Source organism: Rhinolophus sinicus, linkage group LG01, assembly GCF_036562045.2.
Source record: "Rhinolophus sinicus isolate RSC01 linkage group LG01, ASM3656204v1, whole genome shotgun sequence".
NCBI lineage: Eukaryota > Metazoa > Chordata > Mammalia > Chiroptera > Rhinolophidae > Rhinolophus > Rhinolophus sinicus.
The window spans coordinates 55,580,389-55,604,776 of record NC_133751.1 but is presented as its reverse complement, the minus strand read 5'-3'; the positions used below and the strand labels follow the sequence as shown (position 1 = coordinate 55,604,776).

Here is a 24,388-nt window from a genome sequence, read left to right as displayed (position 1 = left end):
TTACGGTGTGTCCTCATCCACCTTATTCACTGAATCTGGAGACTTCTGGCTCTTCCCCAAAGTCAAAATGACCATGAAAGGTAAATTATTTGTTCAGAATCTATTTAGGACATCGAGTTGACTTGACCTCTCTGAGCTTTAGTTTTCTCATCTGAAAATGGGCACAATAAAACCTACTTCAGAGGGTGATTGTGAGAAATATTCAAGGATGCCCCATGATGGCAAGTCATGGGTGCTCAGTGAAAGGCATTCAAATCTCCTAAAACCAGGCTTCCGGAGCTTGAGTCTATCTCAACCTTGCAAGGTGCAGCTGAGAAGGACTTTGTCTAAAGAGCGAGGCCAAGGCCAGAAGCAGAATGCAGCCAGGAGCAGCCACTGCTTAGCTCCTGGCCCGTCTGCTGCCCTTGCTCACCCCCAGGGCTTCCTTCCTGATGGCTTTCTCTGGGAACCACTCAAATGAAGAACACACCAACTCCCCACCCCAAACCCAACCCCAAACCAACACTGAGGGAGAGTATGCCCAGCCACAGAGAAATGTCAACCCCCATGTGGGTCCCCTCAGCTTCTTCCTACTGCCACAGTTGGCCTGAGACCTTGTCATTTCACACCTGGACTGTGGTAAAAGACCCATAAATGGTCACCCAGCCTCCAGTTTTAGTCTAACCCCCAGCTCCTCATCTCCGAATCCACTCTCTTCTCCATTCTATAGTCAAAATGATCTTTTGAAAAAGCAATTCTGGTCTCTTTCTTGCTCAAAATCCCTCCATGACTCCCCATCACTTTCAAGATAAAAATGCCACTTCCTTAGCGCATCACCATTTAACCCAAAGTCAACTCTTCAATCTCACCCCCCAGCCTTCTTCCTTTTCCTTAATAAAGACACATCTTGGCTCTTCACACCAGGCCAGCTTCTGCTACTTAGCTCCCTGCATGACACTTAGCGACCACTTGTTAAGTGCCACACACCATGCTAGGTGCATTGTCACTGTACATTTTCTTAACCATTACCACAAATAAGGGCTTATTACTCCAAAGGTGAGGTGAGATATGACAGTTCACGTTTTGAAGGATGTCCTTCAATGCAGCTCACATGTCACCTCCTCCACAAAGACCACCTAGGCTGCATGGGCTCTCTTTGCCCCATCTTCCCACAGAATTCTATGCCCCTTTCAGAGGGCTTCTTCTCTGATTACTTTTTTCCTGTGATCCAGGATTGTTACTCTTCCTTATGTTCGATCCTACTACACTGTGTGAGCCTCTTGAGCCGAGGGTGCATGTTTTGTCCCCCTCTGTCTCTGCGAACAGGGCCCAGCCCAGGACCAGACCAGGAGTCAGAAAAGAATGACATTGAACCCTGTGCCTGGAGCGAACTCCTCCTGCCACGTATGCCTTGTCTGCAGGGCTTCCAAAATTCATGCACATGTGCGCAGACACTGCGCCCCTCCGCTACCCTACCCCACCTCTGCTCCTGTCCCCAGCCACCAGCCTCTGGGCGTCCAGTGACAAGGTCTGTGGTGTTGCTGGCAGCATCTTCGAGGGTAGTGAAATGGAGGCCTTGGGACAAGGGAAGCTATACAGTTTCCAAGATTGTGGGGGCCGTAAGGCATCTGGGTCCCCACGTGGAGGCCCGTGGGCTATGGGGTCTCTGCCAAGCCCCTCTGCCTCTAGTCAGTGACGTCTCCTGACATTGTGGCAGTTGTGGATCCCTCTCATGTGCGGATCCAGTGCTGGAATCCAGGCTCTGGATTCAGGTGTGTAGGAAACCCAGAGGCACTGAGCCTGACCTGGCTGGGCAGCAGGGGGTACATGAAGTGTCTCCAGAACTTGGCTTCTCTAGGCCAGCTCCTTGGCCAAAGATGTAATACTGGGCAACGCACTTCAAAATGCAGGCCAGGTCTTCATTTGTAAAATGAGGGCACAGTAGTAGAGCACAGTGTCATTAAGACCCAGGAACGAGCAGATTCTGTAAAAGCTGGGGTGGGGGCAGGGTCCAAAGTTTGATGGAAAATGCAGAGGAGAAGTAGGTGAAATGAATTCTCATGGATGGAAACAATTGTTTTTGCTGGTGTGTGTGTGTGTGTGTGTGTGTGTGTGTGTGTGTGTGTGTGTGATGCAGGGACTCAGCTCCTGCTCCCGGCAGGTGAATGCAGGAGACGTGGAGGCTGAAAAGGAGCAACCATCATACCCTGCTCGCTGCGCCATGTGTCATGCAGGGTCTCAGCTCCCGCTCCCTGCACAAGAACGCAGGATATGGTGAGGCCAAAAAGGAACACCCACGGAGCCATAGATGGGGGAGTCACACCACTATATTCTCTGGCAGCTGGGTTGGCGACAGAGGAAGCAGGAGCGACGCGATCCGCAATCCTCCACCCACTTCTCTGCCTGCCAGCCAACCAACCAACCAACCAACCAACCAACCAATGTAGCCACGGCAGTTATATCAGTAGCTAATGGCTAACAGGTTACAGCTGATGGCCAACTAGTCACAGCTGATGGCCATCTACTACCCGAGCCAGCACCTTTCCACGTGAGGCCGAGAGCCTGGAAACTGCTCTCTGGGACTCTGTCCCCACAAGCCTTCTAGGACTGGGTGTGTGACAAACTGGAGGGAGCCTGCCCCCAGACACTCTCCACATCACCTCAAGCAACTCCTCTCCCCCTTTGGGCCTCAGTTTCCCAACCTGTTAGTGAGATGTTAGAATCCCATCTCTGGCATGCTTTCTGTCAGCCATTTTACATTCCCTCCCATTGCCCCCTCCCCCTACTCGCACCCCCCCACACAGAGAAGGGACTTTAGAAATGCAAAAAAGAGTGGGATTAAACAGAGCAGAGTGTATTTAGAGCCTCCCTCTCTCAATCTGCCTGGGATGGTTTTCAGATAGAATGGACCAAGCTCAGGACTGGAACAAATGAGGTGTATCCTGGTGGTGTGGAGAGAATCCTGAACTGACCTGTCTTCTGATGTGTCTGGATGGTGGCATGTAAGGAGGAAGCACAGTGAAGCATGGTGGGAAGAGCGGCCGTCACCTTCTTAGCACATACACCCAAGCCTGTGCATCAACACCAGCTCAAGAAGGTCCTGGGGTCGGCCCATCCGCCTCCTGGTGCTCAAGACAGTGTAGTGGAGCCAGAGACTGAGCTCTGGCCCTGGCAGGGCCCTATGAGACATGAGACCAGCTCCGTCCTTTAACAGAGTCCGCCCGATGCCAGAGCAGGGCAGGGGCTTGCCCAGGTTAGGGCAGCTCTGAGCACAGGAAGTGCCGGCTGCACTGGCACCATGCCCTGCTGGACAAACACAGCACATTGGCTGCACATGCCAGCAGAAAGTCTCAATATCATGAGGCTTTCATCTATGTCAGAAGTCCAGCTAGAAGTCACCCTGGCAGGAGGTGATCCCGGGGAGTGAGTCCAGGTGGGCTTGTGGGATGCTGGTAAGACAGCTGGTGAAAATTCATCAAGCTGCACAGACGGTATGTGGACATGACACGGCAATAAAAATACGTTTTTTAAAAAAATGAACCACAAAGAGAGAAGAAAGGAAGCACGCGGCTTAGACACTGCGTCCAGCAGCCCCTCGGGGTACGCACATGAGGGCAGTGTGTGTCTAACACCCCCAGCTGTGCCCCTGGGAGGGGGGAGCTTGGAGGGCTGGCCGCCCGAGCGTATTGGCAGAGCAAACACACAGGCCTCCAAGCACACGGCCTCCTCTGTGTACACAGCGTGTTAGGCCAGGCTCCACTGAGCTGCACTTCATGGTGACAAAGGCGACAATGCCACCATCTCGTAATTGTCAACAGCATCGCCGCACTCACGTCTTTGGTCCAATATTTGCTGAGCTAGAGGAGCCACGTCTACTTCGCGATATTGACCTAGATTCATCACTTAGCACAGAAAGCAGGATGCCCAGGCCTAGGCCTGCCTTCCCCTCCACTGTGGCCTTAGGCAGAAAACGTGGGATCTTAGAAAACGTTATTCTCATTATCATCTTCCCCAGATACCCTGGGAGAGGCTGTGGGAGAGGAGACAGGAATTTCCAGACTGCTAATTAAGGTTGCCCGAAGTCCCCTGTAAATGCAACGTGCGGGACTTGCAGAGAAGGGAGCTGGGAAAAAGGAAGCACCAAGTTCACGTTCTTGACCTGAAGATTTCAGGAAAGGACAACTGCAAAGGTGTACTTCATGAGGACGTTTTCTTTTTCAGAACTGGGTTAAACCCTATAAATGCGAAACACGTTTACCGCCAGTTCCGGGTTTTACTTCTCCCAATAATTTCCGAGGGAGACACTTTCCCACCGACCAACACAAGAGACGACTTTCCAGAAACTCAGTGTTGCCAGGGGAAGCCCTTCTCCCCCATTGTGAGCTCCAGGCCTCAGAGCCCGGCCATGACCTGTGACCTCCTGGCTCCAGGCCTTACTGTCAGCAGGAGCGAGCGAGGGGCCAGTCTGCGTCAGCTGGACAAACGAGGGCCTTGGGCTCTGCTCTCCATGAGGGGCTGACCCCTCTCTGCAGGTGCCCTGTCCCCAGGGCAGCCTTGCTGTCCACTCGGGTGGCAAGGAGCTTAGACATCTCTGCTCTCTGAGTGTTTCTTTTTCCTATTTTATCAGAAGAGCTCTGATGAGACTCGGTGCCCTGCCCTCTCTCCCTCTGCCTCCAGGGCCCATACATTCAGCGAACCCTCCAATAACCATTAATTTAACCAATTTCCTGGGCCACACCATCCCCCCTCTGGATCCCCACTTTGGTGGGCAGCGGCGGAACAAGACTCCCTGCTGTTTCCCTTCCCTTTTAATTACACAGGGACAAGTTTCCTTGGGCTGACTTTGAGAGGCGAGCCCCAGGCCAGCCGGGCTGCCCTCCACAAAACAATGCACACATGTTCCGGAGAATTCCCTCCTCGCCTAATCCGGGCTGGGAAGAAAAGGGCTTTTCTTCTTGTTGTCAAAGGGGGTCTTCGATGCTAAGATACCATTTTGTGTCTCAAGTCATGTCACGGGACTTCTGCCTCAGCCTCGCTGCCCGCTCTTTAGAAATGAAAGACACAGTCCTTGCTTCACCTCAGGACAAGTGCCCCCCACCCTGTCCTCCTCTGAAAATAAAGGGGCTTGGGGGCCAAGGGAAGCAGGGAAAGCTCCCAGCTCCTACTGTTTCTTTCTCATCCAGGCACCCTCAGCTTTCTGGACTATTTGCCCAAAGGATGAGTAGGGAGGGCTGAGCCTCACCTGCTGGTCTCAAGAGTCATGAATATTCTTATAATCCCCTGGAAAGAAGGGCCCTTTCATGAGAGCAGCAGATTCCTCTGCCGGCCCAGGGGCTTGCCACCCCCTCCTACCCACCGGCTGGCCTCATCGCTGCCTTCCTGCTCCAGTCTCTGGATCCAGGCTGACTTCTCCACTCTGGGTGTGGGTTGGGTGGAGAACCCGATTTTCATAAGGCATTGCTATGCTGCTTCCCATTGCTAATACATGTCCCTATTTTATAGAGGAAATAAAGGAAGTAACAACAAAGAAGTTGCAGACACGCAACCTGCTGCTTAGAAAAAGGGTTGGTTTCCGCACACGGAGTACAAATCTACTGCACCACTGGGAGTTGCATGCACTTCTGTCTTTATACGTTATCTCATTTGGCGAAAGCACTGGAGTTCGCTTTTGGATATACCCACAAACACTAAGATGAAGAAATCAAAGATACGTGGTGGGGGGCGGGGGAGACAAAATGAACTCAAGACAGAGCAAAGTTTAATATCATAGACATGTAAATGTAAGTTCCCCTACGAGAGCCAGGATAAGCTGAGAATTTCGTTTTGGGCTTTTCAGCAGCCAAATAAAAGGGAGAAAAATGGTCAGAAGAGGTTGGAGCAAACCAGTCACTCGGGGGAAGCCCAGTGATCCCTAATACTGAGGCTGAGACCCTCTATCAAGGATGGCTCCTCAAACAAACCAAAAAACACTGTGAGCTGCGTTAAAAATGTCATCCCTGATATGAGTTTCACCAAGCTGTGTAAAATGGTTCACAACTAAATTCTCTGCAAATTCCCAAGAGAAATACAGACCCTTATGGTAGCCCGAGCTTTCTTCTTCTGAGTCCGTAAGTGCAGCCTCGAGGGGCCTGCCTGAATACACACAGACGCAGGAGTTGGGCTGTGAGCCGTCCTGACGGCTCCTGGAGGCCAAGCCCCGCCGTGCTCAGCTCCGGGACATCGTGGGCAGGTGGTGAGTCCTCAGAGCAGAGCTGCGCCTGGGCAGCCCCGTGGCTTTACCGAGCCCAAACCTGGGAAACAGGGGCTTCCGGGTCAGGGGGACCCTGTGCTCCACAGAAAGTGGGGAGAAAACACGTCTGGAGAACCCCATTTAGGTGTCAGTGTGAGTGAGTGGAGGTTGCAGGAAAGGGCAGGATTCCATCGATATTTTTCTGTCCTTGGTTTAGAAACAGCAATGGATGGATCTTAATTTAAACCAACATGGTATAATAACTAATAGTTTTGAACATTCACCATGTGCTAGATACTTCGAAAGTGTTTCAAATGTATTCTTATTTTAACTTTAAAAATTCTATTAAGTAGACTACACACACACACACACACACACACACACACACGTTTTTGAATGAGACGAGGAAAGCAAGGCTTAGAGGAGAATTTGTCTGACACCACACACTTAGCAAGTAGCAATGCCAGGATTTTAACCCAGCTCTGTCTGTTTGCAGGGCCCAAGGTCTCTACCAACATAGCATCTTGGGAAGAAACCCATGCTAGAAATCATGGGAACTTTTGTTCTGAGATCATTGCTACAACAAGCTAGCTTTGCTGTGTTCTCCTTCAGGGATTTGTTTTTGCTATATTTTCTAACAGAGTTTGAGTCTCTAAAATCCTTCACAGTTCCAACATTCAGATATATTCATTTATTCATTCGTTCATTCATTCATTAAATATTTATTGTGCCAGGCACTGTGTTGAGGGAAAAGCAGATGGCGACTCTCCTCTGCCAACATCTGCTGTGTAAATAAGGGAAAATGCTGTGTAAATAAGGGAAAATTAGTAACTAGAAATGTGACATGTACTAGGAAGGCAAAGTTTAGGGTATCACGGGGGCATACCAAGAACTACATCAGTCTGAGTAGGTCAGGGAAGAGCCCTCAAAGGAGGTAATAATTAAGCTGAGCTCTGAGGATAAACGGCTGCTAGTCAGGCAACTTGGGGACTGAGGGTTGAGAAGAGAATGTGCAAAAGCCTAGGGTAGCGTAGTGTGGATTTAAAAACCTGAAAAGCTCCTGTGACTGGACACAAGCAGAAAGGAGGCTGAAAGAAGGCAGGAGCAGAGCTCACAGGACCCTCAAAAGCCTAGTTGGTGATTTTGGACTTTATCATAAGGATGGTGCTAGTCAATGGAAGGGTTTTAAGCAGGAGAATAGCAATCGTGTGTGATTTACAAAAAATCATTGGGCTGTAGGATGGAGGTAAGCCAGATGAAAGTGAGGGAGGCAATAAGAGATCATGTTGAGGGCCAGGACGGTGACAGTGGGGACCAAGGGGTGTAAATGGATTTGCAGATGCTCATGGGTCTGACTGATAGGCCTCAGTCGATGACTTGATATGGACTTTAAGAGGGGAAAGAGGCAAGAATGACTCCTAGTTTTGGGTTTGAGCAATCAGGTAAGTGGCATTACCATTTCATGAGACAGGGCTGAATGGAGTGAGTCCAAGTCGGGGAAGATGGTAATGACTCTAGCTCTGAGGGACTTCTGAAAAACGAAAGTGATAATTTTGAATAGGCCTTAGGAATCACTGGCAATTAAATCATTATTGAAACTATAGGAGCGGATGAAATCTAGGGAGAGAATATGCAGATGAGAATAGAGCCAGGAAAGAGCTCTGAGAAATTCTAACATTTAACGGTTGAGTAGAGGAGGAAGAACCAGCACAGGAGACATAAAACAAATAGCCAGAAAGGTCGGAGGAAATCAGAGCGTGTGCTGTAGTGGAAGCAAAGAGACACAAGTATTTCAAAGATGGGGTGGTCAACAGTGCAAAATGCAGTGATGGGTCAAGTGAGATGTGGCCTGAAGACTGTCCAAGGGATGGAATAACACGGATGTCCTGGTAACCTTCGGGAGACTAATTTTTGTGGCGTGGTGCAGCAGATTTGAACACACAACTCACACGCCAACTATCACTGACATTTGCTAGACTGCCTTCTAGCACTTGCCATTGACTGAAAATATATCCTGAATTCCGGCTAAGAAACTAAGAGGTAATTCTCATGGGGAGGGCATTGCTTCAAATATTTTAAACAAAGGGTCTGATCCTATAGCTAAGCCTCATAGTACAAAGCAGTCATTTTCAAAGTTTTAATCTCTTAAAAATTATTATTGAGTACCCCAAAGAGCTTTTCTTTATGTGGGTTATGTTTATTGATGTTTAATATTTGATATAATAGTTGATATTTATATATTAGAAATTGAAATTAAAAAATATTTAGAATATTACTCTAAAAAATTTCATGTTAACACAAATTATTTCTTTTGAAAAACAAAAAATGTCACAACAAGAATAGCTTTTGCAACTCTCCTTACTGTCTGGCTTGACAGAAGATAAGTGGATTCTTACATCTGCTTCTGCATTGAACTGATTGCAATATATGTTGTTTTGGTTGATGTATATGAAGAAAATCTGTCCTCACACAGTAATGTAATTAGAAAGAGTAGGAGAATTTAATAGGCTTTACAGGTAATTGTGAATCTTCATTGACACTACAGCAATACTTGACGAAGGTTAGTTACAATGTGAAATCTGACACCGTATCAGTGAACATCTCATACCCTGCAATGTAAAGTCCATTGTGCTACTTCCACTCGGAAAGAATCTTTCCCCATGCTTGATTCAGTCCCATCCTTCATCAGCCATTTAGAAAATACTGGTTTCCTTGGGGATACAGACCTTTCAACTGACACATTTCTTTTTAACACACACACACACACACACACACACACACACACACACACAAATCATTCATTAATATTGTCATTCATCTCATTAGAAAGGGTCTGTGGCTCTGGATATGGATGTAGGACGAAGGGATAGTTAGAATTGTTATTAGAGAAACGGGCAGATCCCACATCATGACGAACTACGTGCTAAAGACTTTGAACTTCATTTTGAAAAGCTATCTGGAGACAGTTTTAATCAAGTAATCACATTTCTGATACCTCACTTTGGCAAGCGTGTGGAGGATGCATGGGAGACAGGTGAATATGAAGGCCTGTGGTGATCGTGGAGGAGAGACATGGGGACCAGCTGATGTGTGCAGAGACAGTATGATGGGTACAAAAGACATTAAGCTAAAAACGACAGAAATTGGTGAGTGGGTTTGGTGCTTGTATCAGGGAAACTCCTATGTGTCTGTCTTGTGTAACTATCAGAGTGTCTGTCACCAACATAGTGAAATCTGGAGGAGGGACAAGTTTAGTGGAGAAAGGGTTGGTTGCATTTTGACATGTTGAGTACAAAGTGTCTGAGACACGCAAATAGATAGTTGGAGATAAGCGTTTGGAGCATGGAGAGAGAAACGGGATGGAGCTAGAGAACTGAGAGCCACAGCAGGTATAGCAGGGAGTTGGCCAGCCAGGGAGAATGTGTGATTGGGTAAAGGAGCGTGCTGAGGGAGAGTTCCAGGAAAGGGCAACGTTTAGGAAGGTTTGCAGGCAACCTGCAGCCATTTTGTTGTTAGAAGCAAGATCAGGAGAAAGGGTGACACAGAAGTACAGAAGGCAAAGGAATGAGAGTTTACAGAGAGATGAGAGATAGAGATGAGAGAGAGAGAGAGAGAGAGAGAGAGAGAGAGAGAGAGAGAGAGAGAGAATTAAATGGCCTTCAGGGATAAAGCAAACTAAGTATAAAAGTATTTGGGTGAATTAGCAGCCTGAGGGGTCACTGTTGGCCTTAGTGACAGGCAGTTGGCCCAGTGACAGTGGTGGTGGCAGCAGGGTTGTGGTGGAGCGGGGCCCAACTAGTAAAAGAAAATGCCAGCTTGGAGTTAGCTGAGAGATGACTGGGGGATGACTTCTCTTTCCAGTAGCTTGGCTGTGAAGAAAGGAAAACTAGTGCATAGTTTACAGATAGGTCGGGTTTACAGAACATACAGATTCATTTCTAGATCCTGGGATTCAAGGACATTTTAAACGTTCACTTGCTCTATTTCCAGATAACTATATCCAGAGGACCCAGAACACAATAAGTTAAAGTGACTCTATAAAATGAGAATGAAGGAAAACCCATTCAAATGAGAAAAATGTAAAAGTAGCTAATGCAAGCCACATAGTGAATACTCTAAAATGCCAAAAATCCAAATTTCCTTATCTATGCATGTGGTAGGAGACACATGGCCTGGTAGCAGGGCACTTAGCAAGTAAGAAACCCATCCCTTTTCTGCCTGGCCAGGAGCATAAGTCAAATTCACACAGCTCATGCTGTGCCCTCTCAGGCAGTCGACCAACAGTCTCTTTCACAGCCGACTTTGTTTTCAGTCTCGTTGCTCTTCCCTGTTCCAAGGCAGAGTAACCCAAGCTCATGCCCTTTCCCCTCTTGCAGGAGGAGCTGCTGGATGTGAGCTGCCTCCCTGGCAGTCAGGGGGATCCCAGGACAGGGCTGCCAGGTGCCCAAGGACTTGGGAGCGGTGAGGTGTGCCAACGGGCCAGAAAGCCGCTTCTGTTTGCAAACATTCCCAGGGAACCAGCAACTCTAAGTGACAGCTCCCAAATGCCTGTCTTCTGAACTCACAACCTGTCTTACTTCTCTGACAGCTTTTGCCAATGGTAACTTCTGCGTGCTTCCGACTGAGCAAGAGGGGCCTTTCATAGCTGAGAAATAGCTTATAGGATAGTACGGTGGTCAAGTGCACAGGCCAGCAACTCGATTTCCAGGGTGGAAATCCCGGCTTTACCACTTGTAAGCGAAGCAAACTCGGACAACCTCAACAAATCAGGGGCTCCTTTTTAAAAAATCTGTGAAATGGGAAAAAAGCAGTACCTATGTCTCAGCACTGTGGAAATTAACGTTCATGTAGGTTAAGTGCTTACAACACTGTCTGGCACATAATAAGCGCTCAATAAATGTTAGCTATCACTATTTAGGATTCAAGAGAGAAACGCTCTGTACCTGGCTTGGAGGCAGTATTAGAATGCTCTCCACTTAAAAGATAATGTAACCTGGAAAACGTCTTGTCTGACTTAGCTGGGCCAAGAGGCATTTCCATAGGTTTCGGGAAAACATCTTTAGATGCCAAGTTTAATCAATGGCAGAAACTCATAGGCTATCTGGGCTGGAAGAAACCTTTGGGACCACTCAGTTCACTGCCTTGTCACACATCTGGTTGGAGAGGGAAGTGGCTCTAAAAGGTCACTTACCATGTGGGCGGTAGAGCACGCTTAGCAGTGCATCTCTTTTCCTTAATGGCCCTGTGCTGTGCTTTAGCCCTCCTAAAGATACGACACACAGGTGTGAACTCTGCGTGTGCACATGTCACTGCCTTTCCGTTCTCAGAAGCAACCTTCTTTCTGGGAGAATTTCTCCAAGTAGGATTGTTTCCTGGAGCCAAAGATGAACTCTTTGTTACAAGTCCAGAATAAACACACACACACACACACACACACACACACACGGTAGACAACTGACTCTCCTGTATGACAAAGCACACTCTAGTCAGTGAGATGATTTTATTCAAGTTGTGCAACGAATAGAAATAATTACTAAGATTCTGGGCTACTTCTTCCTCAGTAAACCTTAAAAACAGAATATGCTCTGAGTACTCAGAATTCACTTAAAATGTGTAAAATCGGCACGACAAGTGCCATTTCTCCTGCTGAAGTTCACTAGTGTGACTTTTGGAACTCGAAAAAGTTTGACGTTTACAACAAAAGACTTTTATATAAGTATATGCAAGATTTTCTCTTAGCACCGACTTATCCATTATGCCTGGAAGTGGTGCAGTTATCTCTTTATGAATCTACACACTTTTTTGCCAAGCAGGTCACAACATGAAAAGGAACAGCCATCTGACATGACTGTATCAGGGAAGGGGGTTCTTAGCACACTGCCAGCACATTCAATACCATCTCTTTTTTGTAGGCTCTGCAGCCAAACCTACAAGGGGTCCCAGAAAGACTTTGCCAACTAACCAGCCTTGGAACTTCGGGCGACCTTTCTGAGCCAGAGTTGACCTGCTGGTAAAATGGTGCTGATGCCCCCTTAGGCGCTTGTAAGAGTAAGTAATACATTTAAATTCCTGGGATACAGTTGACATAAATGAAGCCAAAGCTCTATGCATCTGAATAGAGCTAACAATCTATGCATCTCTAGGAATGACCAGAAATCATGGTATTTTCAAAAGTCCTCAGTAGTATGGTCTCTCAAACTCATTGAGACCAGAGGTGAACAGAAAGCTGCAGCTTAAACCGGAGGTTTAAAATGGTGACTGATGGGTAGGTGGGGGCAGCATGCTGGTTGTAGATGTTTCTGTCTGACTCATACACTGTTTACCATCTCAAAAATTTAAAAAGAGGGGAACACTCAGTTCCCCCCCACCTTTTTTTTAAAATGCCTGGTTTTGGAGGCATTGAATTTGTGAACGCTGATTTCAGTCTTGATGGAACAGAAACAGCACTTGCACAGGACTTGGGAGTTCTAGCGCTACCACTCAATGAACAAATTGCTTCTTCTGTTTGGGCCTCTTTTCTTTTTCTGTAAAACAAGAGTGATTGTTGTTCTACAACTATAATTCGCTTTCTAGATAAACAGAGTAAATCCGAGGGTAAAAATTGTGTAACTCCTCTACAAATCACGCTGTACCGTATAGTTAGCCAGGTAGTAGAAGGCTTTACAAATAGTTCAGAATACATAGGACCGGCTGCAGAAAAGACCCAGACGAGAGGCATCACTATAAAAGCCAAGGTAGTTCAGAAAGAGGAAACTACTTTTTCAAGGAGGCATTACTCGATCTTCTGTCCGCGGACCGACTTAAGCATTTCACTACCAGACGATGGACACGCAGATGCACCGCACAACCATCTGCTCTAGAAATTTCCCTATTTCCACATTCTCATCGTGTAGCTGAAGGAGGCTGAGCACGCCACGCCTCATCCGTGGAGGCTTTCTGCTCGGCTGGATTCAGACAAAGTTACCATTAACTCCCCAACCTGCAAGAAAATGATTTGACACAAAGGATTCCAGAATGTCCTCCTCTCCCCCTACAAGCCGACAAACAAATGGTACAGGAATGAGGTCAGAAAGGAATCCTCCGCCCACCAGGCCTCTGAATTCATTTACCTACCTCAGAGCCCATTCAGAGGAAGGGGTGGGGCCCGGAACAAGTGGTGCAAGGAGGCCGAGAGGAGTTGGGGGTCGAGCGCTCCATTACAGGATTTGACAGGCCTTTGCCTGCCTTCAGCTTCTTTGTGTCTCTCACATAATAGAGAAACACAAACTGAGCAGCACACGATCTGTGGTTACACCCTAGGCCAGAGCACACTCTTTGCAAATGCTAATAGTATTGTAGCATCCTGTCACCCGGGAACACAAAAAAGGATGTTGATTTTCACATGAACCAGAACAGGCCCATTGTACACAAGTTGGTGACCAACTTGTAGTATCTGCACATCAAAAGCCCAGCCAATCAGAGGGGACGCAGCTGGCGAACCCCACCCGCGGGGGCGCCCGGAGAGGAGGAGATCCAAACGCCTGGTCCACCCTTAGGGGACAAAACACAGTTACTTTGGATGTGAGTGGAACTACAATCTCACAGTCCATTCAGCGATGACTATAGCAATTAGTATAATTAGCAAGAACATCAATGTCTCGGACATTTAAAAAGAGAAATCTGAATGTATGAAAATGGGAGTGGCTTTGTGCTCATGCTAAGGCAGCAAGGGCAGGGACATTCAATTACGCATTCACGTTAGGATGGTCTGAAACATGAAAAGATAAACTCATGAGAATGTTGGCTGGAAAGTTTCTATTTCCATTCCAATTGTCTTGGGAAACTAGGAACTCTTCGTGCAAGAAAATTTAATGAAGAATATATGTGATATTCCTGAAGATAAATTCAGTGGAAATTGTAAAAGCTTCTGCTACTAACTCTTCTTTCAAGTATTAAATTTATGAGAAACAAAAAAGCAGCCAAAATTAGGGAAAATAGAATAATCAAGGTATAAAACACTGGGGTAAAAATAATTCTGTATCTTAATAGCTGGGTTAATGCAAAAACATTTAGAGAACCTGCATGGGTAAGATGGGAAAAGTCCTCATTTTTACTCCTAAGACTTGAGGTTTGGGGTACATAGGAAATTAGAGCCTTCTGAATCTCAGTATCGCCTTGATCTCCGGGGCCCCACAGGGAACCACACATCTCTGTTGATATTTCCATTCTAGTGATGCAACAACAGCCTCATATAGTTAAAAGAAACCATCCTGGGCCATCTCTATAGTTAGCCCATTTTGCATTTTCTGAGTGTATCAGTGGCCTAAAGTACTCCTATTTTCATAAATAAATTAATTTTCGTAAAAGTATTTTTGAGAGAACGTATATTTTGGAAAAGTGCCTAGGCTTGTAACCAGACTTGTTTTCAAATCTAGACTTCGCTACTTACTAGAATGACCTTGAGCAAGTTACGTAAAACTTTGTTGAGCTATTTCCTTATCTATAAAATAGAAATCACACTGCCTGTGATAATGGATTCAAAACACAAGACGTGCTGGTTCCTTTGCTCTAGATTCAAGTTCTTTTCTCAATTTCAAAATTTAAAAGAAAACGCAAAAAAGTTTCATGGGATCAATCTTTGGCAAGATAGGATCCTGGCCATTAAAACAGCTGGGGGGGCGGGGGGCTGTTACCAGATGGATCTCAAAATGCTAATGGCCAGTAATAGTGCACTATTTTGAGTCCTGCTGGGGCCTTTATTATGGACCCTTAGTGAGGTGTGTTACATCCCTGGAATGGTGGCACACTGAGGCACCTAGCTGTACCTTTTCTCCCAACACACATCAGGCACCTCCTCCCCCGGTTAATGTGGCTCATGGTGGCCAGGTTCACTATTGTCACTGGGTGCGTGCTGTGCATAGATTAGGTGACTTCCGGTTTTTACAATATGTATATTATAAACTGTTTGTAGACAAAAATGATATACATTTGGCACACAATGGTATAGCATCATTGACTGCAAGTGTAAGCACTTTCAACTTAAGCCCTCTAGACAAAAAGATTTCTTAACAGAAATAGTAAGCACTATATTTTGTTTATGATGCATGACTACATCTGTTAAGATGTATGGAGAAATTAAAAACCAAAATGAAACAAACTAAGGGAGCAGAAAAACAGATAGGTTCATCCCTCAAGTTAAAAGGTAAATTATTCCTGGCAGCTGAAGCAAAGAAACAGGTAAGGTTTGGAGTTCTCTTTGACAGAAAGAAAGCGTCATATACATTTGTCTGGAGCAGGAAACTTTGCTGGCACTGAATTATCTAGTAATCCTTTCTTTAATGAACTTAAGTGATAACAGAAACATGTCATTGGGTTTTACTTCTGCAATACTGTGTATTTTCTTCCAATAGGTGCAACATATAGTATTTGTCTGTGAAAGCCAAGGGCATGATAATAGAAAGGCAAGCAGTCCAGGAAGTACTGCTTTCTTCTGATGATTTGGCCTAATTCTCAAATAAATTTTAGCAAGTTTAGATGAAGTTAACCTATCCCCTACATACTTTCTCACAAGGTCTCACAAGCTTTTGAACAGTGCCACATCACATAAACCATGACCGTATTTTCTGATAAGTGGATAAAATTCTACTTTCTATGTTTTCGCTATGTGATTTAGTCACTCCAAGAGTGAGCAGCAGAATGGACATTCTACTTTGAACATTAAGGAGTGTAAGCCTTATTCTTAGCAGCCATTACGACATGACTCTGTGGGACGTGCTGGCAGTGTCACGGCATGGTGACGGGGCCTTCACTGGGGCCATTGGCCTACAGTGTTTTTTTTTTAAAAAAAATGACTTCTTGAATTTTCTCAAATACTTAGCTAGGAACCAGGATACACCTGGGTTAATCAGTTAAAAACAAAACAAAACAAGAATTCTTTACCCCAAATAATGAAGAAATGATTTAAAAACATTAAAAAGTTGCAGCTGCTTCCTCATGGGGACTTGACCCCAAATGAACCTTACCAGTGGTTCTACAGAATGTGAACGTAACTCAATAGCTCGTTCAGAGCAATCATACACACACACTCAATTTTCTAGCTGGTAACTCAACAATGTCACTTCAAGATACAGATTTAACTCAGTGTCATACATGTTTTTCTTACTCTTACTCAATAAAATTGTCTTCTTCAGTCTAAATGCCACTCACATTTAAACTTTCCTGATACTGTCCTGCTTGTTCATCTTTGACAATTTTGTGGTACTTATCTCTTCGGTTTTCTACATATATCAACTTAGTCTAATCTGTGCTGAAAATATGACTGTCTTAGTTATCACAAATTGGGTATGCTTGATTATTTTAGAATACATTTTGTAATATAATTAAACAATACATCTGTATTATTTACAAGCACCTGGTAGTTTCACTTTGATAGAGATGTTAATTCTTCAATTGGAAATATGAGAAGAAATCAGATAAATTACTCTATTAAATTTTCAGGAAGTGAATTTTTCGAACTTTTTATATACAAGAAGATTTTGAACTTGAACTGCACAAAGGATGGAAACTTAATTTAAAATACAACTACATTTTTGGGCCTCACACTAGAATTGGTCTGTTACGACTGATAAATGAAAATAAATGGTAATAAGATTGAAACGTGTTATTCCCTATAAACCTTCTGAAGGAATTCAAAGACTTGTCTCTTGACATTTACTTATCAGAAATACACCATATGTCAGCTACTGTGTACAACTTACTGACGCAATCATGACTCGGAATCTTTTCCCAGTTTAGACTTTAGCCAACTAATACAAATCCTGGAGAAGGCACACCTACATTCTGCCTCATTTTACACATCAAATGATCAACAAATATGTAATAAGCATCATTTATAAGCAAAGTTCTCTGAGGAATAAAAAATGAGAACTAGGAGTTCATCAGCAGGCAGTAGATAGAATTAAGTGATCTGTAAGGTTGCTTTGAGTTTTAAGACTTAGTTATGACTTTTTAGTAAGCCTCATGTATATGACTGAACAGGTTGGCATCATTAACGAATATGATGGCCATGGTTGCAAAATACAATTAAAAAGCATTTTAAATATATTTTACCAAAGGAAATACCACAATGGTTTGACAAGTATCAAGACACGAAAAAGAAGCATGATTACATGATTACAACTGTGAGGCTTGTGGAATTAAAGCATTCAGAGAAGAGCCACATTCAGAGGCTTGTTAGGCCATAAATTTGGTTATACTGTGCAGTCAAATCAGGACCGTAGATGCAGAGGTCTCTCTCTCTCTCTCTCTCCCTCTTTAAAACAGAGAAAACTTAAAAGATGCTCTCTTATATAATATCTTTAATTACTCAGCTACACACATGACCTTAGATCAACAAACAGGCAAAATATAAATTGTAATATCATGTAATGTGAAGGTTTTTAAAAATAATACAAAGTTCACTCACAGTGCACAAGTAGAAACAAAGTTGTTTTAAATACTTAAACATAGCCATGATTATTCAAAAAGTAAGCATATTTGTAAGCACATATCCATACTGCTGAAGGACCTGAAACTATAGCATATACCAGTTTAGAGAATTGAGATAAAAAGCATTACTTTGATCCCTGTTATCGGAAAACCAAAATACCATATTTCTTTTTACAGATACATAAATCTAAAATAAATATATAATTATTAACTAAGAAATTGATCTTTTAAACCTACATTCTGAATCTTACCATATGTAAAACTTCCAAATTGTAAGGTTGGGAAACACTACTCTCTGCAATGTTCCCGACCCATTTTTACTCCATTCATTTGCATTTAGAGGCTAAATTATTTGTGGGAAGGCATAACACCTGGAAAAGGGGGGTAATACAAAGAGGAGAGAATATAATTAAGATACTGAAAAAGGCTGATGGCTCCACCTGTAAGCATAGCTGCGTTGGTTCAACCACGAAGGAGCAATAAGTTGCTTCCCACTGTGCAATGCCTACATATACTGATTGTTTCAACTGATCCCTGCCAGAGTGAATTTTAGATATAATTTACAGTTGTTCAGTTCCCTACAGAGCTTTGTTCACTTTTTTTTTTCCTTTTGGTGCAAATCCTGACCTGAAAAACAAATGAGTCCTAGTCTAGTTAGAATTTAACTCTCTCTACTGGATTTCTGAAATGATGTGTTTCAATCTGAATCATTTATAATTTTTGAACTACAGACACAACACACAGGGTTTACTGCTGAGAATCTGAATTTTATTTTTTCTTTTAATAATATCTGCATTTAATAAATACTAGCTTTTAAAGAAAAAAAGGCATGCTTAGTATGAGATCAGTGGAAAAAAAAGAAAAAATATATATATTATCCATGAGAGATGTCATATTACTGAGGAGGATGGGGGAATTTCTGTATTTTTATGGGACTTAATAGTATTATTTTTTATCATCTATTTATATATTTAAATTACAAATACTGATCTCAAAGAAATAAAGACACCCTACCCCCTTTCTTAAAATTTATACAAAGGGATGTGATAAAAGTACTGATTTAGCATCAGCCTTTCGCTTGGGAGAAATCTTTAGAAATACAGCTGAGGGCATTTTTTCCTATCTGGAGCTCACAGAAATAAATAAATATGGTCCTATATCTTTTCTGATTTATAAATAGGTTTATAGTTGTAAAGCGGTTGTGATTTACAACTACAAAAGCCTTAACAATTGCATGAAGCCTGCTTCCATGAAGGGGTTCAACTACCTACCAGCAGCACTGGTTAGAGGGAGCTAACCAGGGAGGTCATCGCCTAATGTGTGGGGAACACTGGGCTGCTCCACCCCCTTTCTGCTCACCCACTATCCCGACTTCTAAGACGAGAAATGTTCTTGATTACTTACTTACCAAATAACCGTGTATGTTGCTACTAGCTGCTGAAAACTGGATCTGCTTTTCTTATCAAACAGTATAAAACAAATATTTACTGAATTCTCAATTTCTAAAATATTTTGTGATATCCTTCAACCTTGCATATTAAGTGTCAGGTCTCGAGAGATCACAATGAAGAATATATTGATATTAATATTTAAAAATGCAGAGTGGCAAGGGAATTGTTACCAAAACATAATTCCAAGAAAATTGTAAAATTAAGTACACTGTAAAATAAAAACTATCACACAATGAGCATTTCTGTGAGAATAATAAAGGCTTAATGAAATGGTAGCAAACAGTAGAGTTAAATGAGAAAGATATTTAAAATCAAAAATGGCATATTTCTTTGTTTTAAAGTTCTTTAGCCAATAAAAAAAATTACATAAAACATGAAAATACTGTGAGGGTATCACTGTAATTGAACTGCAATAAATTAAACTTTACATTTTTCTTTACATTCAGCTAAGAGGGGTATGGGCAACATCATTCTAACTGTTGAAATAATTGCTATTTAAAACACAGTCTTATGAAAGAAAGCCTTTTTCTGATGCCTAGTTGAAATGTTTGACAATAGTCTAAATGCAATCAGTCAATTGATTATTCTCAATCTTCCCTCTCCTCTGTCACAACCCAAGAGCTCTGTCAACAGGTAAAAAAAACCAAAAAACACTGTTAACAGAAAGCCTAGCTTAAGTATACAACATTCAAAATGAATGATATTCAAATGGATACAGAGAGTACAAAACCATCAACTGAATCAAATAGGTAAGCTACCAGTGACTTAGCTTCTAAGGCAGCTCTAAGCTGTCAATGAAGGGTTGAAATCTCTCTCAATGAATGTACTGGGAATTGTTGTAAATGAAATTACCCTATTTGAGGGGTTCTTTTGTTAATAAGTTTTCTTTCACATGATGAGTATAAACTGAATTCTCAGGGTCAAAGAGTTTCTGGATAGAGAACATTACAGATACAGACAGCAATTTAGCAGATTACCATTATTTTAGATACAGTTGATAGCTTTTTAAAATTGCTGTTAAGTTTTATTTCAAATCACCTAGCACTTTTTTTCTGGAAAAGAAACTGACATGGAGTAACATCAGCTAATGAATTAGCTAAATTAGTGTCACCACAAGTGAGACAACAAGCAGAAGAGCAAGTTTCTTATCTTCGAGGACTGAACCTAATGGTCATACCACTTACATTATCCCAATTTGTCACTTCAATACAATAAAATAGAATGTTAGTGCCTTTCCAATTGTTCTTCCATTCAAAAGGCAGCTGGTGGTTAAAGTGCCTCTAACACACATACATTATTTTTATCCCATGACTTTATTTTATGTTTAGAAAGGTTGAACAGCAGAAGGAAAAAAAGGCAGGACAAAAGACTTTGGATTTTTCTTTCTTCAGGTGTGTACAGAAGTGATGATATTATGAGTAAAATTCTGTAAAAATAAACACATTTGATAAATTTAGGTCTGTGGAGAAATTACTATATGTTCATAAAAATATAGAAGCTTAACTGCCTAACTTGGCTAGTTTTATTAAATTTAAAACATCACCTACATAATGTAACAATTTTATCAAACATGATATATATGAATCAAAAAAGACTTAAATTCATTTCTTAGAGAAAAAATAATCACATAGTGTATTAAAATTGATCAGTAGAAGGAATCTGTGTATGTCTGTGTTGGATATCAACATTTTCAGCAAGTATCAGAATTAGTTACTTAAAACTATCAGGTTGAGGAACTCCACATGTTAAAACTATCAATGCAAAACTATTTCTTAAGAAGCTTGGTAACTTTTATAAAATGGTCAGAATGAAGCAAGGCTACCATTTTGCCAAATTTATTCTTTTAAATGGATTTGCAAGATACATGAAAACAGGTCATCTGTCCCATTCACAGATATCTGTAACAGTTCACAGTCATAAATCCCAAGGGATGGGAAAGGGCTTAGAGACTACAGAGGAGTAAGGGACAGAGAAAGTTGGGATGGTTTCCCTGTACACAAAACCATCACCACCTGGCTCTTCCCACTGCCCTGGCCTGCACTCGGGACAGACACTCTGGTAGGAGGAAAAGGCTTGTTCCCAGCAGCAATGGTAAATCGAGATGCAACAGTGACCTGCTTAGGGAAATGACACTAACTACTATGTACAACACTGGCTGGCTTTGGGCTTCCTCATTTTATGAAACAGAAATGTAGCTTATATTTTTAATAGGGTTTCTGTGACATTCATAACTTCCCCACCCAATAAAACCACATTTGTAAACAAAAATGTCAAGTGAATTCTGGTGCTGAAGAGGAGAATCTCCAATCCAGAGGCTCTCGAAACGTTTATCTAACATTAACTATTGACAGTAATTATGACGAGGAAGATATCCTAACACTTTATGGTTTTAAAACACAGAAGTTGTATAAAACATTTACAACCATAGATATCTAAAAACAATGAATTCTTTTTGGCTGGTGTTAAAGATGTTTGATATTTAGTTTCTATTTTTGTATACAGCTGTACATCTGTCTTAAGTTACGAAAGAGACAAACAAAACGAAGTAACAAAGCAGTACTCTAGAGCTTTCTAACTCCTTCCTCTCTTATTCATTGCTGGTGTGCTGTTGGACTGAACCCTGCTTCCCCAAATATATTGCCCCTACAGTAGAGGAAAGTAGGTAGTTTGGTTCAAGGGCCTTTTCTGAACTGACTTCATCTACGGAGGGAATCTTTCACATTTCTATTCCTTCTAGTTCTGAGCTGCAGGCTGCCAATAAGGAAAGGCTCACAAATAAAGTGATTAAATATTTTAGACACATGATAATGTTTTAATCACAGCATTTTCCCTTTCTCAACTTCTTCAATAAAGGCAAAAGACCTATTAATTATAATTCTTCAGCAATAATTAACAATTGACTATGCTACGAAGTCTTTCCATATACAATATTTTATTGGGAATACGCTTATAATGCCGGACTACAGAATTAGACAAGAGAATCCACACATTCAGAAGAGTACTAAATTCTAAGCCTATCTAAGTTACTTTAAACAGGAAAAAGGTTTATCCAAATGTTTTTACACATTAGAGAATAAGAACAATTAATAAAATTTTTAGTCAAACCAAACAGAAAGCTTTGCGAGTTAACATATACATAATTATCCATCTAATATGAACAATGAGGAATAAAATAATGAGAGCTACAGTTCAATTCTTTGCATGCAGAAAATTTATGACCCACCTGCATATTATGAAATATCTTAGTTTGGTCCCCTCTGTTCTATTCAAAATGAGTTCTAGAGGATATTTTTTGTTCAGCCAGACAGAAGGCAATCAAGTTATTCAAAGGAACATTATACATAGAATTTAGAATCTAGTTTCAGAGATTCCTGCCATTAAAATTATTATTACGGAGCAAGCAGGATATAGTCAAGTACAATGATAAACTATTAAAATAAGTTTAAAATATAAATTTTGCATTTAATCAGTAGCAATGCAGAAAGAGGACTTTTACTCACTTATAATTTACTTCTCCTGATGTAGAGCTTCAATAAAAGCATCAAGTTTTTCTTGAATTTCTCTAACTTTCTCTGTAAAGATAAAAAGAGATAATAAATTAAAAACAAATTTATTTTTCAAAGGCATCACAAATCATAGGAAATAATTACTTTATTCAAGGGAAAAAATTAGTTTAGCATCACAGACCACCTTATATCCAAATAAAGTTCAAATGGATTGTTGTATTAGCTCTTAACATTTTTTTTTTTTTTTTTGGAAAGGGGAAGAAGATGGGATTTATGACAGATGCTTGAGATTCCAATAAAAGTTAGGGAATCTTAAACAGAAAAATGCATGTATAAATATATATACAATTGTGTATAGATTTTTAAGGAGCTCTCAGATTCTCTGGAACCCCACCATGGACTCACAGTTAGCAATATCTGGAACAGAAGAAAGTATAAAATAATAAAACCATTTTTAAAAATTAAAAGAGAATACAGGTGAGTATTTAAACTGGCCTTAGACTAGCACAACCTAGAAATGACTTTCTAGGTATAAAGTAATGGGAAGAGTTACAAAGGAAAAGATCAATCAATATGACCACATTAAAATGTAAACCTTGTATGTCAAAATGTCCCAAAATTAAGAGACAAAAAAAATTGTAGGAAATATTTGCAACAAACGTGAATAGGGCAATAATGCTTTAAAATACATACAAAAATGTACTTTCATAACTGTGAATAAAGAATGGAATGTTTAAAAACAACAGAGCCAGTAAAGATAGATTTACACTATTTTATCTGATTTTGGGTTTTCATGTTTATAGACTTCCAAATAAAATCTGTAGTTTCCCTCTGAAATGTAAAGGTTTCCTTCACAAATGCAAACTATTCACAATACATTTCAATCTATTAGTATTAAAAATGGAAAAGTCGTGATTTATTCTACTTTACTGCTAACTTAATCATTCACCTATTATTTAAAAATACAGGTTATGGTAAGCATAGTAACAAATATTTTTGTCCTTTTAACACAATTTATTAGTTCCCACAATTTATTAGTTAACAATTAAATTGAAGTGACTGGTATAAAGCTAGTGATCTAGAGGGAAAACTGCAAAGCATTCTACTTTATAGCTACATAAAAAAAATCATGTAAGCTACATTAATATTCAACATTTATATCTTGTACATTTAAAAATAAATAATTTGCAATTAAAGATATAAGTATTCCATTTTACCAGTGAGACGCACTTGTGATGAGTACCCAATGAAAGGAAGAACTGTCTTTTTTGTGATTTCTTATTAGCATTACAGAAATTCAACAAACCTATCATGGTTGCATACAAAGAACATAATGTCTTCCTACTCTTTTTAAACAGTAATTTAACAGTTATTCTTAGTATTTTGAGACTAACACAAAATCTATGAGAAAACAAACCCTATTGTTTTAATCAAACTATTCACTGAGAAAATTTTCACAAAGGCAGCATTACTATCCTTATATATAAAATTAAACTAGACAAACTAGAAAAAAATAATACCAACCCATCTCTTAGAAGTATAATCTGTATTTTTGGTTAGTCTGTATACGTTTTTTCACCAGAAAACTTTCTTTCTCAAAATGAGGTCACATTCTTATTTTTTAAATTAATTTATCTAGTTGCTTAGAAACAGCTTTGCCTATTTTCTTTGATGAATAATTAGGGAGCGCCACATAGTACAGTTCATCAGTTGAATTTTTTAAAAGAGGGGAGGACAGGAGAAAAAAAAGAGTTTTG

The 24,388-nt window shown here is 41.5% G+C and overlaps 1 protein-coding gene across 4 annotated transcripts in view; it reads right to left on the bottom strand.

Moving 5' to 3' along the window:
- Window positions 1-18,699: 18,699 nt before the first annotated feature.
- The window catches only part of OPA1 (OPA1 mitochondrial dynamin like GTPase), an 81,954-nt gene continuing 76,265 nt past the window's right edge, over window positions 18,700-24,388 (bottom strand). For 2 of the 4 annotated variants that reach the window (XM_019723206.2, XM_019723222.2), the window contains 2 exons: window positions 22,626-22,697; window positions 18,700-20,551 (listed from right to left, as the gene is read on the bottom strand). In XM_019723206.2, the coding sequence (XP_019578765.2) occupies window positions 22,633-22,697 (65 nt within the window). In that variant the 3' untranslated portion in view covers window positions 18,700-20,551; window positions 22,626-22,632. The remainder of the gene's footprint in view (window positions 20,552-22,625; window positions 22,698-24,388) is intronic. The other 2 variants (XM_019723200.2, XM_019723214.2) reach the window with 1 other exon arrangement.